The 15,124-nt window shown below is 42.8% G+C and overlaps 1 long non-coding RNA gene and 1 gene segment (V, D, J or C); both read left to right on the top strand.

The window, feature by feature from the left end:
• The first annotated feature begins 1,212 nt into the window (after positions 1–1,212).
• LOC136179787 (uncharacterized) lies at positions 1,213–1,810 on the top strand. Its single transcript, XR_010666749.1, has 2 exons — positions 1,213–1,574; positions 1,664–1,810. It is a non-coding gene; the product is annotated as an uncharacterized lncRNA (long non-coding RNA).
• Positions 1,811–2,867: 1,057 nt separating this feature from the next.
• Positions 2,868–6,769, top strand: LOC136179797 (Ig kappa-b4 chain C region-like). The segment is given in 4 exon segments: positions 2,868–2,891; positions 4,686–4,793; positions 5,125–5,200; positions 6,281–6,769. Coding segments are annotated over 4 exon segments (531 nt in total).
• Positions 6,770–15,124: the final 8,355 nt, after the last annotated feature.

The following is a 15,124-nucleotide window of genomic DNA, read 5'->3' as shown; positions in this document are numbered from 1 at the left end:
TAGGACCGCCCCCCTTCATCACTAACCCTGATCCCGGTGGGGGTCCCGCGGATCGTTTGTTTGTACCTGTTTCTGTCCGTCCTCACGTACTTCAGTGGTGTCACGCATCACGGTTTGCCTGCCAACCTTCTGGTGGCCCACCATGACGGCAGACACCCGTGAGTATGTCAAGGCCTGTACAGTCTGTGCCCGAGGAAAGGCTTCTCATCGCCTGCCAGCTGGCCTCCTCCGTCCTCTCCCAGTGCCTGGCCGCCCGTGGTCTCATATAGCTTTGGATTTTGTGACGGGACCTACCACCTTCCCAAGGTAACGACACATTATTAACTATTGTGGATCGCTTTTCCAAGGCAGTGCACTTCGTGGCCCTTCCTAAACTGCCCTCTGCTGCTGAAACTGAGGATCTGGTGGTGAACCATGTTTTCCGCATCCATGGCATCCCCTTGGATATCGTGTCGGACAGGGGTCCCCAGTTCACCTCTCACGTCTGGAGGGAGTTTTGTCGGGCACTGGGAGCGACTGTAAGCCTGTCATCGGGTCACCACCCCCAGACCAATGGACAAACTGAGAGGGCTAATCAGGATTTAGAGGCGGCGCTGAGGTGTGTCTGTGCCCGTAATCCAGCCTCTTGGAGCACACAGCTCACCTGGGTGGAATATTCCCACAACTCATTGACCTCTCCGGCTACAGGTATGACACCATTCGAAGCATCGTTAGGTTATTTACCACCTCTCTTCCCAGTCCAGGAGGTCGATATCGCCGTACCTTCGGTTCAGCACAACCTGCGCAGGATCCGCAGAGTCTGGAGGGAGACCAGAGCTGCGCTCCTGCGAACCCGTGAACAGAATCAGAGGTTGGCTGACCGGCAGCAGAGACCTGCTCCTGTGTATAGACCGGGTCAAAAGGTTTGGCTGAATTCAAAGGACATTTCTCTCAGTGTGGCCTCCAAGAAACTCGCTCCCCGGTTTATTGGGCCTTTTGAAGTAGAGACTGTTATTAACCCTTCTGCTGTTCGCCTCAGGCTTCCTCAATCTCTCAGGATTCATCCAACCTTCCACGTCTCTCAATTTAAGCCAGTGTCTGCAAGCACTCTGTGCCCTCCTACCGTCGCCCCTCCACCGCCCCGGCTCATTGATGGGCACCCTGCTTATACGGTCAGGTGGATACTGGACGTTCGCTGCAGGGGGCGTGGTTACCAATACCTCGCCAACTGGGAGGGTTACGGGCCTGAGGAGAGGAGCTGGATCGCCCGGGGGCTCATTCTGGACAACGCACTCCTCAGGGAGTTTTATCAGAGAAACCATGACAAGCCAGGTAGACCACCTGGAGGTGGTCGTTGAGGGGGCGGTACTGTCATGATTCACATCATGGCAGCCCTCCCTTCCCTTTTTGTGGTGTTGTTTGTCATTCCCTGTCTGTTTAATCCTCATGTGTCTCTCCCCTGTCTGTGTGAGTTTGGTGGGCGGGGTTCATGTTCTCAGGCGGCACCAGGTGCAGCTAGTTGGTCATCAGGATCTCGACTACAAAGACTTCCTTCTGCTTCACCTCGGTGCCAGATTGTTTCACCAGCTCGTGTGGTTTGTACTCTCTTGGCTTCTCTGGATGACTAGTTCTCGTGTTATAGCTTGTGTAGCTCACCTGGTTTTTCTTCTCTGCCTTGCGCCAGATAGCTGTTCGTGTTTTGCTTCACCTCACCTGTGCTTTTTGGACACCACACTGGGATCACGGACACTGCCATTTGGAACCTCGCACTACCCCTCCCCCTTGAACTTTTGGAGTCACGTTTTGGAAATAAATCTTTTTGTAAACTTTATCCTGCCTGTCTGAGTCGTGCTTTTGGGTCCAGAATTTGTACTAACCGTAACACTTAATTTAATTTTACAAAAGATTTGAAGTAAAACCGACTTGTGATTTAGTGCAATGGGCTTAACATAATAAGTGTAATAATTATGCAAAGCAATTGACATTACAAAAGATTTTAAGTTAAATCAACTTGGCATTTAGTTTGTTGTGCTTAAAAACTTAAGTTAAATTCACTCAAGTTTTCATTATACATTGCTTACATTCCTCAAATTTTTAAAGTAAATTCAACTCATCCGGGCTTACAGTGTACAAAGTTCATTTTGAAATAAACAGCAAGTGCATCAAAGAACTCTGTCACCAATACATCCAGGTAAGGTTATGCAATACACTCATTACTGTACTATACATAGTGTGTTTGCAGTAAACTACTCTATAAACCTGGAGTACAGGAGGACATACAGTAGGTCTACAGCAAAGCATTTACACACACTGTGTCTGATTACTGTCAGAGAGTCATGGAGATAGAGGCCAATCAAGTCCCACATGAAATGATCTACATTGATGAGGCTGGCTACAACTTGGCAAAAAGGCGTCGGCGTGGAAGAAACATAATTTGCAAAAGGGCCACAGTAACCGTCCTGGGCCAGAGAGGAGCCAACATCACCATGTGCGCCGCAATCTCCAAAAATGGTACACTCCTGCATAAATGTGAGATTGGCCCCTGACCACCTTCTCCTGTTTTTAGACGACCTGCACAAAAGACTGGTGGCAGAGGCAGAAAGGGGACAGGTGGGAGACCACTTTCCAATAAATGTGGTATTCCACCATTCCTGTGCAGTCATAGCCGGGTTTGACACCCTTCTGAGGACGATTTCCCTTTTCCTTGCCACTTACTCTCCTTTCCTCAACCCCATTGAGGAGTTTTTCTCAGCCTGGAGATGGAAGGTTTTTGAGCGTCGCCCACAGGACCAAATGTCCCTCCTGGATGCAATGGATGCTGCATGTCAAGACATCACAGCTGAACACTGCCAGGGGTGGATAAGGCATGCCAGAAGATTCTTCCCAAGATGCCTTGCCAGAGAAGATATCAGGTGTGATGTGGATGAGAACGTGACCAAATGCAGAAGACCGGGCAGATTAGAAGAGGACTTTTTTCTTTATTCTTCTGTGGCTTTTTCTGTTTGTATATTTTGTATTTTCACATCCAATATTACAATATATGGCAGCTATACTGTATATTTTTGTTATCTTGCAGTAATGTCCTGTTGCAGATAAAGCCTTTACTGTAGCAATTCTGTCTCTGTCTTCTTTTTTTCATAAACAGTACATTTACTCTGATATGGGTCATTCCTTTTTTGTATTACATTTCTGCAGCCAAAGAAATAAAATGCATGCATTTACTAAACCCAACAAAACAAAATGTAAAGAAAATGCAGTGCTAAACACAATCTATGATCAAATATGTGTATTGTATAAGGGCAGATCTGACACATAAAATAATGTAGTTCCTGTAATTCCATCTGATGTTTTTATGACATTGTGCTGTGATTACATGTTTATGTTGGAAGAGGACATGTGTTGGTGTTTTGGAAGAATGATTTTATTTTGAGACATGTTTGCAGTGTTTTGGTGGACATGGTGTAGTGTGTGAGTGTATTATTTTATTTTGAAAATGAGTGTTGGACTTTAGTTTACAATGTGTGATTTTGAGCATGAAATTAACCGTTTTGCCATTTGTGTGTTGTAGGTGTGTTGGTGCGTTAAGAGTTTAGGAAAGTTGTTAAAGTATTAGAAAAATGATATGTGTGTGTGTGTGCGTGCGTGCGTGCGTGTGTGTGTGTCCTCAGTGAAGTGTGTCAGTCTCTGCAGAAACTTCCAGCTGCAGCAGTCAGTTCAGTTTCTGTTCAGTCTGACTGAGGGAGGTTTTTGTACGACGCTTTTTCACTGTGTGAACACATCCTGACTGTTGATATAGTGATAACTCTGACAGTAGTAAACTGCTGCATCTTCAGTCTGGACTCCACTGATGGTCAGAGTGAAGGCAGAGTTTGATCCACTGCCTGAAAAACGATCTGGAATCCCTGATGCTCGAGAGCTAGCATAGTAAATGAGGAGTTTAGGAGTTCCTCCATCTTTCTGTTGGTACCAGGCTAAATAGTTGCTACCATAAACATCCTGACTGGTCCTACATGAGATGGAGACGGAGGCTCCCAGAGCAGAGCTCACTGCTGCAGGCTGAGTCACTGTGACCTGTCCTCTGGACTCTGAGGATACAGAGACAAAAACAGAAAGCAGCATCAGGGTTTAGTGGGCTTCATTTCAGAGGGACGGATGTTCATAGAGGAGAGGAGTTTGATTCTCTGGACTTTACCTGTGAAGCAGCAGCAGAGGAGGAGAGTCCAGATGAGGACGCACATCAAAGTCATGTTTTTGATGATGAGGACGAGGATTTCTGTTGTGATGAAGGACAGCTGTCAGTCATCCAGTGTTCAACTGTCAGGACTATAAAGTCTCCCAGAGCACTGGAGCATGGTGCTGCTGATGCAAAGTGGCTCTCTATGGAAATGTTCTGACTGACTCCAACAGGGATCACTCTCATTACTCTGTTTATCAATCAATCAATTAATTATACAATTCATTAGAAAACTTTCAAAACAACTTTAATATGATTTCATGTTCATGCTTCTAGAAACATTTATCCTGATATAAATCAGGAGTTGTAATTAATAATATTCTTGAGAAAATGATTTAAAAATAATTCAAAGATTTAAATATCTCAAAGAAAGACATTCTTTAATCTGTTATAATCTTTTTAGATTCTGTTTTCATTTGGTCTCAGAGGTCTTGCAGGCAGAGACTCATTGAGGTGTCTGTGTTTGTGTCAGAGTCAGAGAGCCGTGTGTCTCTACAGCGAGAGGTTTTTGTACGACGACTCCATCAGTTTGTATCACTGTGGCTCACGTTCGGTGGAGGAACCAGACTGGATATTGGAAGTAAGTCACATACTGAGCTTTTTATTCAATCAGTAAGTTATTCTGGTGTCTTTTGTCTTCATATTCAAGCCTGGAGGAAAATAAAATACTGACCTTTAACTTTTAAATCGTTTGTTTTAGAAAGAATAAAGACAACATTTGACTTTAAAGGATTTCAGTTTAAAACAGAAACACAGACTGAATTTAAATGAAGGTAAAATGTTTGAAGCCAGAGTTTTTATTCGTTGGGAAATAGATGATTTTCACTCTCATGGTAAGGTGACATGTGGAGTTGTGGTAGTTTGAGTTCAGTGTGTTAAAGTCAGAGAGCCGTGTGTCTCTACAGTGAGAGGTTTTTGTACGGCCGCTCAATGACTTTGTACCACTGTGGTGGACTTTTGGTGGAGGAACCAGACTGGATGTTGGAAGTAAGTTTCTGTATGAATATTAAACCTAATGTTAAAATACAGATTTTTATATTTGATCCACATAAATCACACTTTGACAACCTCAAAGACAGCTGCTAAATAATGTTCTATTCATGAGGTTTTTCTAACAATCGATATGGACGCCTTAATGACTGAAACAACTGAATGAAAATCATCAAATCAGCTTTCTTTACTGAAAATGTTAACGACCAGGATTTTAAATTGTCTAGTGGTTTATGTTTATCAATAGAAAAGAGAGGAAAACATCTAAATGAATGTGTTTTAGCTCAAAGAAATATTTTAAACCTGTTAAATAAAGCGTGATATCATCAGCATAGAGAGATATCAAATCAGTGCTATTACAATTCAAACACTGACAAAACTACAAAGTAGATTTATTCAGATATTATTGATATGTATGTCTAATATATATCTTCATGTGTTTGTGTTCAGCAGCTGTCTCTCTGTTTATTTGTCATCGTTAAACTCTAACTCTAATGAACTCTTATCATGTTTTTATCGGTCCTGCTTTACCGTGATGGTTCACTCAGGACAGTTTGATTTCTGTCACACTGAAACATAAACAAGTTGATATTTAACAAAGAGAGGTGTTTTAAATGTTTTCCTCAGATTCATTTTCTGACAACTCTTTAAGGTATTTTTCTGATACCTTATTTTTCTGATTAGAATTCATTTGAAGAACATTTGATTGTGTTCAGTTGATTCTCTGTTTTAGTTTGTTTGTCCTAAAAATAGTTTTTAATAATGTGTTGCAACGTTTTTGGATTATTTTGATGGGGAATGTTTGTAATGTTTTAAATTGGATTCAGATGTAGTTTAAATATATTTCAGGTCGTTCTGTGTGATTCTCTCTCTGTGTGCTGATGTGCATGAGAGGCTTCTTAAAGGGAAGTGAAACAATGTGTGAGTGAGTGACCGGTGGAGCAGAAAGAAACATCTGACAGAAACTCCTAAAAAAGAAAAATCAACTCTCAGACATTAAAGGTGTCCTATAGGGTGTGGTGTTTGATTGACAGCTGTGTGCTCCCTGTCCTCTAATCTGATTGGTGTCTCCTATAGGTGATGTGCGTCCCACCCTGACGGTGCTGCCCCCCTCCAATGAGGAGCTGGAGCAGGGGAAGGCCACGCTCATGTGCCTGGCCAACAAGGGCTTCCCCTCAGGCTGGAGTCTGGCCTGGAAGGTGGACGGCAGCAGCAGCAGCAGCTGGGAGGAGAGCAGGAGCCCTGCGGTGCTGGAGAAGGACGCTCTCTACAGCTGGAGCAGCACCCTGAGGCTCTCTGCAGAGCAGTGGAGGAAGGTGGGCTCTGTGACCTGTGAGGCCACCCAGGGCGCCCAGGCTCCAGTCTCAGAGAGTCTGAGTAGAGACCAGTGTTCCCAGTAATGACTCACTGGGACTCTGCTGCTGGTTTTACTGTGATACTGCTCTCACTGTGCACCTTTCTCTCTCTCTTTATTTCATGTTTCTAAAGAATAAATATTAGCTTGTTGCTTCATATGTGTGTGTATTGTTTCCTGATAATCTGTTCATTAAATCAATGAGAAATACACTTTTTGTCTTTTTCAATTATTTCAAATGTGTAAAAACGTCTTTATCAACGATCACATTGAGATCAATTCTTCAGAATGTAAACCGAATCTAAGCAAATTTAAAATCTTTTGTATCATGTAACATCTTCATAATAAACAGTATAATTAAATAATGCACAAATCATAAATTGTGAATTAATTTTAGAGAGCCAGAACCTCAAAGACAGCTGCTAAATGATGTTCTATTCACAAGGTTTTTCCAACAATCGATATGGACGCCTTAATGACTGAAACAACTGAATGAAAATTATCAAATCAGCTTTTTTACAGAAAATGTTAATGACCAGGACTTTAACATGTCTCATGGTTTATGTTTATCAATAGAAAAGAGAGGAAAACATCTAAATGAATGTGTTTTAGCTCAAAGAAATATTGAAAATCTGTTAAATAAAGCATGATATCATAGAAACTAAACTACAAAATATGTTTTATTAGGATAAAATGTACGTGTGTGTAAAGATAGATAAAAGATACATCCTACAGATGGGCTAGAACTCATCATCAGTGATGTTTTCTGGGTTCATGGGGGGTTTTGGGTCTTGTAACATCAAACACCCTTGTGTATTTATTGAAAGAATTAAAATAGATGATCTTCTTAATGTGCAGAATATTTAGAGTTGTTGGGCCACGCAGGCTTAGGACAGTCAAACAATGGACTTGGGCCTGCACCTCTGTAAAAGCCTCATTTGAGTTATTCACTGAGATCACAAAGAGGCCTAAAAGGACTCTTAATCCCAGAATCCCCTGCGGTACTTCACACCTACGTGTGAAGTAAAGGGGGGACCGGAACCTCTCTCTCCTCATTGGAGGGGACCTGAGGTAGACCCCCATGGAGTAGGCCAGGCTACAAAACTCCAAGACTTCCATTGCTCGCTCTCTTTCACGCGCTGACCTTCGGTGCTCGGAGACCCAAGAAGATCTCCTGTTTCTGCAACAATCTTCCTTTGTTTTAAGTTTTGGCGCGCAGGTAATCCGCGGCCGGCAGTGTTCTAAATTCCGAGCTCGGATTGTCCAGTGAACGCATCTCAGTTTCTCGGAGAGCGTCAGACTATAACAGATTATCAGAAAGATAACGGTCTTATTCCGTCCTGCAACGAAAGGACATCAAAGGACATCTTTCCACTCGACGGAGAACCAACGAAGCCGCTCTCGCCGTAAGGGACCCTCGCCGCCATCAGACACCTCTGCACCAGGACGGACAGAAGATCTGTTCCATCGCCGGACTCTTTTCCTTTCACCAATCGCGGACAAAGCAATTCACAAGTGAGGCTTAATTAGGTCTGGGCAGAATTAGCTTTAGAGAGTGTTTTTAACAATTGTTGATCAAAGCAGAAACTGTAATTTTTATCTTTGTTGGACCGCTGTGTCCTGAGTTTTAACTGTTTAAAACTCTTGTTGTTGTTTCGGACCGCTGCGTCCTATATGTGTTTATCGTAACAGCGTTATAACCGGGTATTACTCTTCTGATCAGAAAGGCCAGTGTAAGCTGTATTAACTTGAATTCGGCTATTGGTTTGTTTCTGTGAATGAAGGGAATTACTCCGAGATGTGGTGCGGGAGTCGGACTGTGATCCGGCCTCTTCAGGCACGCATTTCTCTTTTATTCTCTTTTATTTCCCCTTCTACGCACACACATACACACATATTCCTGTGTAAACGTACATCTGGAGACCAACTCCACCACCGCGCCATTACGCACAGAGATCTATACACTCGCGGCTATCCAGACGCCTCAGAGACACAGATCGTGTAGGGCCGAACTCAGTCTCTTTTAGACCTTAAGGCCACATTTAGGCCTTTGTTAGGTGTGTGCCATCGGAAGGGCGACCACGTGGGACGAAGTAATCTCCCCCCCTTTCTTCTTCCCTCTTTCTCTCTCTCTCACACACACACACACACACACACACACACACACACACGCACACACACCTACATTCACACCTCATCCACAAGCCTTTGCTTGATAATGTTTGTTGCTTAGATTAGTTTATAATAGTTATTTGTTTGATTAAGTTCATTGATTTTTATTGATGTTCTTTGTTTAAATAAATTCTGTTATAATTTAAGAGAGCAGTTGTTTGTGGTTACTGGTGTATTTACATTGTGATATAAGCTGGGTGCGAAGGCTTTGTGTACGGATTTCACGCCTTCAATTTATTAAATATAGTTATTCATTATTAATAATATTAGTAATTAAATAACTAATGTGAGACTGATTTGAGTGATATTTTGGTTATATTTCCCTGATTACAGGTTGGTGCCCCAAAACGAGATTAAACATAGTTTAATGATATTTTATTTATATTATTAATAATTAAGTATAATTATTAAAGAATATAACCAAAGTTGACTTGATACAACCCCAACAGAGTTTATAGTTTAAATTGATTGATTTTAAACTATGTTGTGTTTCATGAAACTTTGTTTTAGTTTCTCTGCAGCTGTTCAGTCAGATCAGTTCCTCTTCAGCTGACGGAGGTTTTTGTACGACGTTGTATCACTGTGTGAACGGGAAGCTGTAACCCTGCTGACAATAATAATCTCCTGAATCTTCAGGCTGGACTCCACTAACAGTCAGAGTGAAGTCAGTTCCAGATCCACTTCCACTAAAACGAGTAGAAACTCCAGACTGACGGTTTGTAGAATAATAAATCAGGAGTTTAGGAGCTTCTCCAGGTTTCTGAAGATACCAGTTGAGGTTAGTACCAGCACTTGTGCTGGTTTGACATCTGATAGAGACAGTCTGTCCTAGAACAACAGACTGAGATCCAGGAGTCTGAGTCAGGAGGATGTCTCCTGATGAACCTGAAGAAACATGAAAAAAGAGGAGAAGGTTATTGAAACAGATGGAGAAAGATGAACAACATCCAAACAGAATCTTTGCTTTCTTAACTTTAGAGAAACGGTGGAAAAAAGGTAAATGCTGCTTCTTTAAGTTTTTCTCCATAACAGTGATTATTGTAGTGAACCTGGCCTCACCCTGAACAAGGAGCCCAAAGGTGACCAGGTGTAGAATCAATGACATCATCATCATCATCGTATGTCAGCGTCTCTGAAAGGCTTCAAACAGCCGCTGATCGACACCGGTCTCTTAACGTCCGAGAGCAGAGAGGGAGGACAGATATGCAAACACACAGAGTCAGTCAACTGAAGCGAAATATGTAAATCTACCTCAAGCAAACTATACAAAAAATATGAATTTAAAATTAAAAGAGTTTGTCAAGCTTGATGAGGAATTTTCTCCTCAGTGGATGATTTTAAATATTAGAGTTTATAACAATACATAACAATACATGTAATGATCAATGCAGTATGATAAAAGATAAACATAATATTAAAAAACACATGAGGTTATCAATAAAAACCTTTTTAAAAAACTGTCTTGTAAGATGTCGTCAGTGTCACTTTTTATAAAGAAAATATGTGCATTGTTTTATTAGTGATAACCTCAAAATTAAAAAGAATTATGAAAAAAGAAAACATGATATTTTGCATTTTTATTGCCAGACTTGTAAAAATAAGTATCGTGATCCGTATCTTTGAATGTGTTCTTAGAAAAACTGCTGCAGCTTCTTGTTACTCAGTCATGCTCAGCACAGTAAGACTTTCACATGTGTATCTTGAGAACTGAAACTGTCTGTTTCCACGGATCAGCAGTGATGCATTTCTGTTGCCATGGTTACTCAGTTTCACCCGGACGAGAGGAGGACCAGCAGGACCGGCAGCTTTGACTAAACGTTTTCTAGTTTATTTTTCTTTATCTTAATGTGGCTCAGTTACTGTCAGTCCAACAAGTGTTAACAAACTAACAAATAAAAGTGAAACAAGTAAACAAATAAAGAAGAAGGAACAACACTGTTACATTTAACACAAAGTGCACATTGAAAAAGGAATTGAGTAGCTCTCTCATAAATGTAGGCCTATATATTCACTCCAAACTGCTTCTTTGTCATGATCTCAGCTGTGCCTCTTCTTCATTGTTTCTGTGTGGTGTGTTGCTGTTTCCCTGTTTGTGTCATTCAATAAGTAACTATAACCATCTCATGTTTCTGTGTCCTAGAATTACTCAACCTGACAGTATACATGCCTTTGACATACTCTCACAACTTTCATAGCTGTTAGTTTCTAGAAAATATCTTAACACTTAACTCCTTTTTTTTATTTATAACCTTTCTCCTTCAGTATTTCAATTTCAGAGAGGTGATTTCATTAGCTTTGTACTTTAAGACTCCAAACTGTTTCTTGTGTCTTTGACATACTCATAACTTTCACAGCCGTTGGTCTCTGATAATATTGGGCCTTTAAACAGGGGCATTCCTATATGATCCACACGGGGGCGCCAGTTCTCCAATTATGGAGAGAGTCACCCTGCAGAGCCAGACCTCAGTTTCCTCCATAGTTTATCAGTCTTGCATGCTTTACGTGGAGAGACAGGGCAGATACAGATAATTAAAGCATTGCAACAATTCAAACATTGCCTGGTCTGCATCTTTTCATCACAAGCCTGCAGAAGTGTAGGCATATCTCGTGCACAGAGGGCCCCCTTGTGGCAAATTTGGGGACATCCTCAAAAATCACTTCTTTCACAAAAACATTTTTGAGTATTCATACAAAATAAAGACACAAATGATAAAATAGTTTGTCACACAGGCGCTCATGTGGAAGTGAGGCAGGGAAGTGAACTCTAAACTCAAGTACTACATGGAGATTGTGTTGGTAATGCCAAGTGTAAACTCCTGCTCTTACTGTAAGTGCTGTCCTTTTGTTGTCACATCGTCCAGGAGGGATGCAAGGTGTGAACAGGACAGATAGTGGGTGTGATTTGTGTTTATTTTGGTGGAGTGTTGGAGACAACAATGCTCAGACTGATGAGGGCAAATATTGATATCAAAGTATCTTGTGCTCACGGTTAATTATCTCGTGCGCACAAGAAACTATCCCTTAAGCACGAGAAGGTTTTGCGTGTGAACAGGGGCGTGTCCAGATTATTTGACCCGGTGGGGGGGGGGGGGGGGGGGGTATGTCCAGAGTTGTTGATTTCATCTGAAGTCCCGCCTCTGATTAGACTAACAGCCAATCATAGATTTGGATTCTGGGTTGGCAGATCAGATGTCAAAGGGGGGCCCATGCCGCCCCTCTGGACACACCCCTGCATGTGAACAAGATACTTTTTGGTGCTCCCTTGCAAAATGTTCACCACAGTGATAGAAGATCACGTTAGGCCAGAGGGCAGAGAGAGACACATGAACCAAGTCATTTTCATATCAACCCAAAACACCATTTATTAAAACTTTAAACCAGGTAATGTACATCAAATATTTCCTGATGTTGTCTTAACCCGTTACGGTCATCAAAGGTGCTGCAGCTGCATCCCGTTAGATTCACTGCTCTGTGCTTCATCCTGTGATTGAACTGTAAACAGATGATGAAGAAAGTAAGGTCACATTAACAAACAACCCAAATAAAACTAAAACATCTTTCTTCCCAGATCTCAAACTATGAAGTAACTTTGACTTTATTATAACAATGAACAGCTCGAGCTCTTAATGTGAGAGAGGTAGTAAAACATCAACCGTTTACACACATGCAAATGTTCTGACAATTTCAGGCAGGCTGCCCCTGAAAGCTTCCTGAGTTGTTCGTTCACACATGCACCTCAAAGCGGGGGGGGGTTTAGGAAGAGGCGGACGATAACGTAATGAAGCAGTTTCTTTACGTGCACAGACATCTCACAGATTGCTTGCTTGTCTATGGTCATGCGCCTGCGTCGGGGAATAAACACCTTCATCCCCCTTCCACTCGCTGGAGATGAATATCACACATCATCTCACCCCCGCCTCACATGCAGCAAAAATTACAACGAGGCTGTCAGAAAAAACAAATGTCTGTTTGCGTCCACACATGCAGCTCAACCTGAACATTTCAGGAGTTTTCAGGAGTTTTTGTACGAGTGTGAAAAGCACCAAAAATGTTCCTTTAAGTTAAAACTTCAGAGACGCTGAAGATTCTTGTTTTTTTCTTTCATGGTTGTTTATATGTTTGTGTACTTTTTCTTCCTCTTCATCTTCCTCCTCTCAGCTCTTCATCTTCCTCCTCTCAGCTCTTCATCTTCCTCAGCTCTTCATCTTCCTCCTCTCAGCTCTTCATCTTCCTCCTCTCAGCTCTTCCTCCTCTCAGCTCTTCATCTTCCTCAACTCTTCCTCCTCTCAGCTCTTCATTTTCCTCAGCTCTTCATCTTCCTCCTCTCAGCTCTTCCTCCTCTCAGCTCTTCATCTTCCTTCTCTTAGCTCATCATCTTCCTCAGCTCTTCCTCCTCTCAGCTCTTCATTGTCCTCCTCTCAGCTCTTCATCTTCTTCAGCTCTTCCTCCTCTCAGCTCTTCATTGTCCTCCTCTCAGCTCTTCATCTTCCTCCTCTCAGCTCTTCCTCCTCTCAGCTCTTCATCTTCCTCCTCTCAGCTCTTCCTCCTCTCAGCTCTTCATCTTCCTCAACTCTTCCTCCTCTCAGCTCTTCATTTTCCTCAGCTCTTCATCTTCCTCCTCTCAGCTCTTCCTCCTCTCAGCTCTTCATCTTCCTTCTCTTCGCTCATCATCTTCCTCAGCTCTTCCTCCTCTCAGCTCTTCATTGTCCTCCTCTCAGCTCTTCATCTTCCTCAGCTCTTCCTCCTCTCAGCTCTTCATTGTCCTCCTCTCAGCTCTTCATCTTCCTCCTCTCAGCTCTTCCTCCTCTCAGCTCTTCATCTTCCTCCTCTCAGCTCTTCCTCCTCTCAGCTCTTCATCTTCCTCAGCTCTTCCTCCTCTCAGCTCTTCATCTTCCTCCTCTCAGCTCTTCATCTTCCTCAGCTCGTCCTCCTCTCAGCAATTCATCTTCCTCCTCTCAGCTGTTCCTCCTCTCAGCTCTTCATCTTCCTCCTCTCAGCTCTTCATCTTCCTCAGCTCTTCATCTTCCTCCTCTCAGCTCTTCATCTTCCTCCTCTCAGCTCTTCATCTTCCTCAGCTCGTCCTCCTCTCAGCTCTTCCTCTTCTCAGCTCTTCCTCCTCTCAGCTCTTCATCTTCCTCAGCTCTTCCTCCTCTCAGCTCTTCCTCCTCTCAGCTCTTCCTCTTCTCAGCTCTTCCTCCTCTCAGCTCTTCCTCCTCTCAGCTCTTCATCTTCCTCAGCTCTTCCTCCTCTCAGCTCTTCATCTTCCTAGTGTTGCAAAGATGGCGACTTTCTCGCTAAATCTGTCAACTTTTTATGTCAAAATCTACAAGCGACAAATCTCGCGACTTTTTCTGGTGTTTTGGAGACTCTGAGGTGAAAGCACGTATCGCTCTGCAGTTACTGTCCTCAACGAGCAGCGGGTGCTGCCGTGAGCCCCTCCCCCGTCCCAAAGCACTCACAGGCGGTCAGTCTCACAGTAGTCTCGCGCAGCAGTCCCAGCTGCAGTCAGAGCAGAGAGGAGTCTATCGGCTGCTTGTTTTCATAGCATGCTTAAGCCATATAGTTGGTGTGCTTCTGCACGGTACAGTTTAGACACGAGCACAAGCACGCGGGCACACAACGCTGACAGCCTCCATTCAGGAGAAATCCAGGAGAGAAAGATATTCCAATCTGTAAAGTGCATTGCAGTTTGCAGTCCATCTATATTAAAAAGGAAATAAACTTCAGAAAAGGTAAAGGGGTAATAATGGATTTGAAGTGTCTAAAAATGTAAATTCTGGTTTTTGTTTTGGATTTTGAAAATTTCAAAAAAATCAGAGAATGGAAAAAGACCAAGTACTTTGAGTTTTCTGTTGTATCTTTCATCACACTGATTTACTCAAGTCTGCAGTCATCAATTTCTTTAGCCATCTGATGCATATTTTTTTCCCACTCCCGTCGCGGAGGGCCCTTGCGTGCTCAGGGGCCCCTGGGCACGTGCCCGGATGGTAGATCCAGGGTTGTGACTTTTAATTGCAATGTGAACATTAGGGCTGTTGAAATGAATCATTTAATGGATGCATCGCGATGCAGACTAGACGATTGATGCATCGATGCAGGGACAGGAAGTAATCGATTATGACGAGGGTTAGAAAAAAGCATCTGTTAACCTCTACATGTGTTTGTTTTGAGCAGCGTTGAGTGAGTTTGTTTTACCTAAACACACACGGTGGTGTGTAATGAAAGTAACGTAGGCTAACAGAGGGATTTGTGACAGAAAACAACATCAATTGAGTCCCGGTCCTGGTCTTGCTGACTTTATGAGCAGAGTCAGCTGGTCCTGCAGGCTCAGACCACAGTGCTCCGCTGCAGGCTGAAACGGCTTGACTCGGTGTCTCTTTAGCCGACAGCAGCTC

The sequence above is a fragment of the Labrus bergylta genome, chromosome 8 (genome assembly GCF_963930695.1).
Source record: "Labrus bergylta chromosome 8, fLabBer1.1, whole genome shotgun sequence".
Lineage (NCBI taxonomy): Eukaryota > Metazoa > Chordata > Actinopteri > Labriformes > Labridae > Labrus > Labrus bergylta.
Note: the sequence above shows the minus strand (reverse complement) of the source record. Positions and strands in the feature narration are given on the sequence as shown.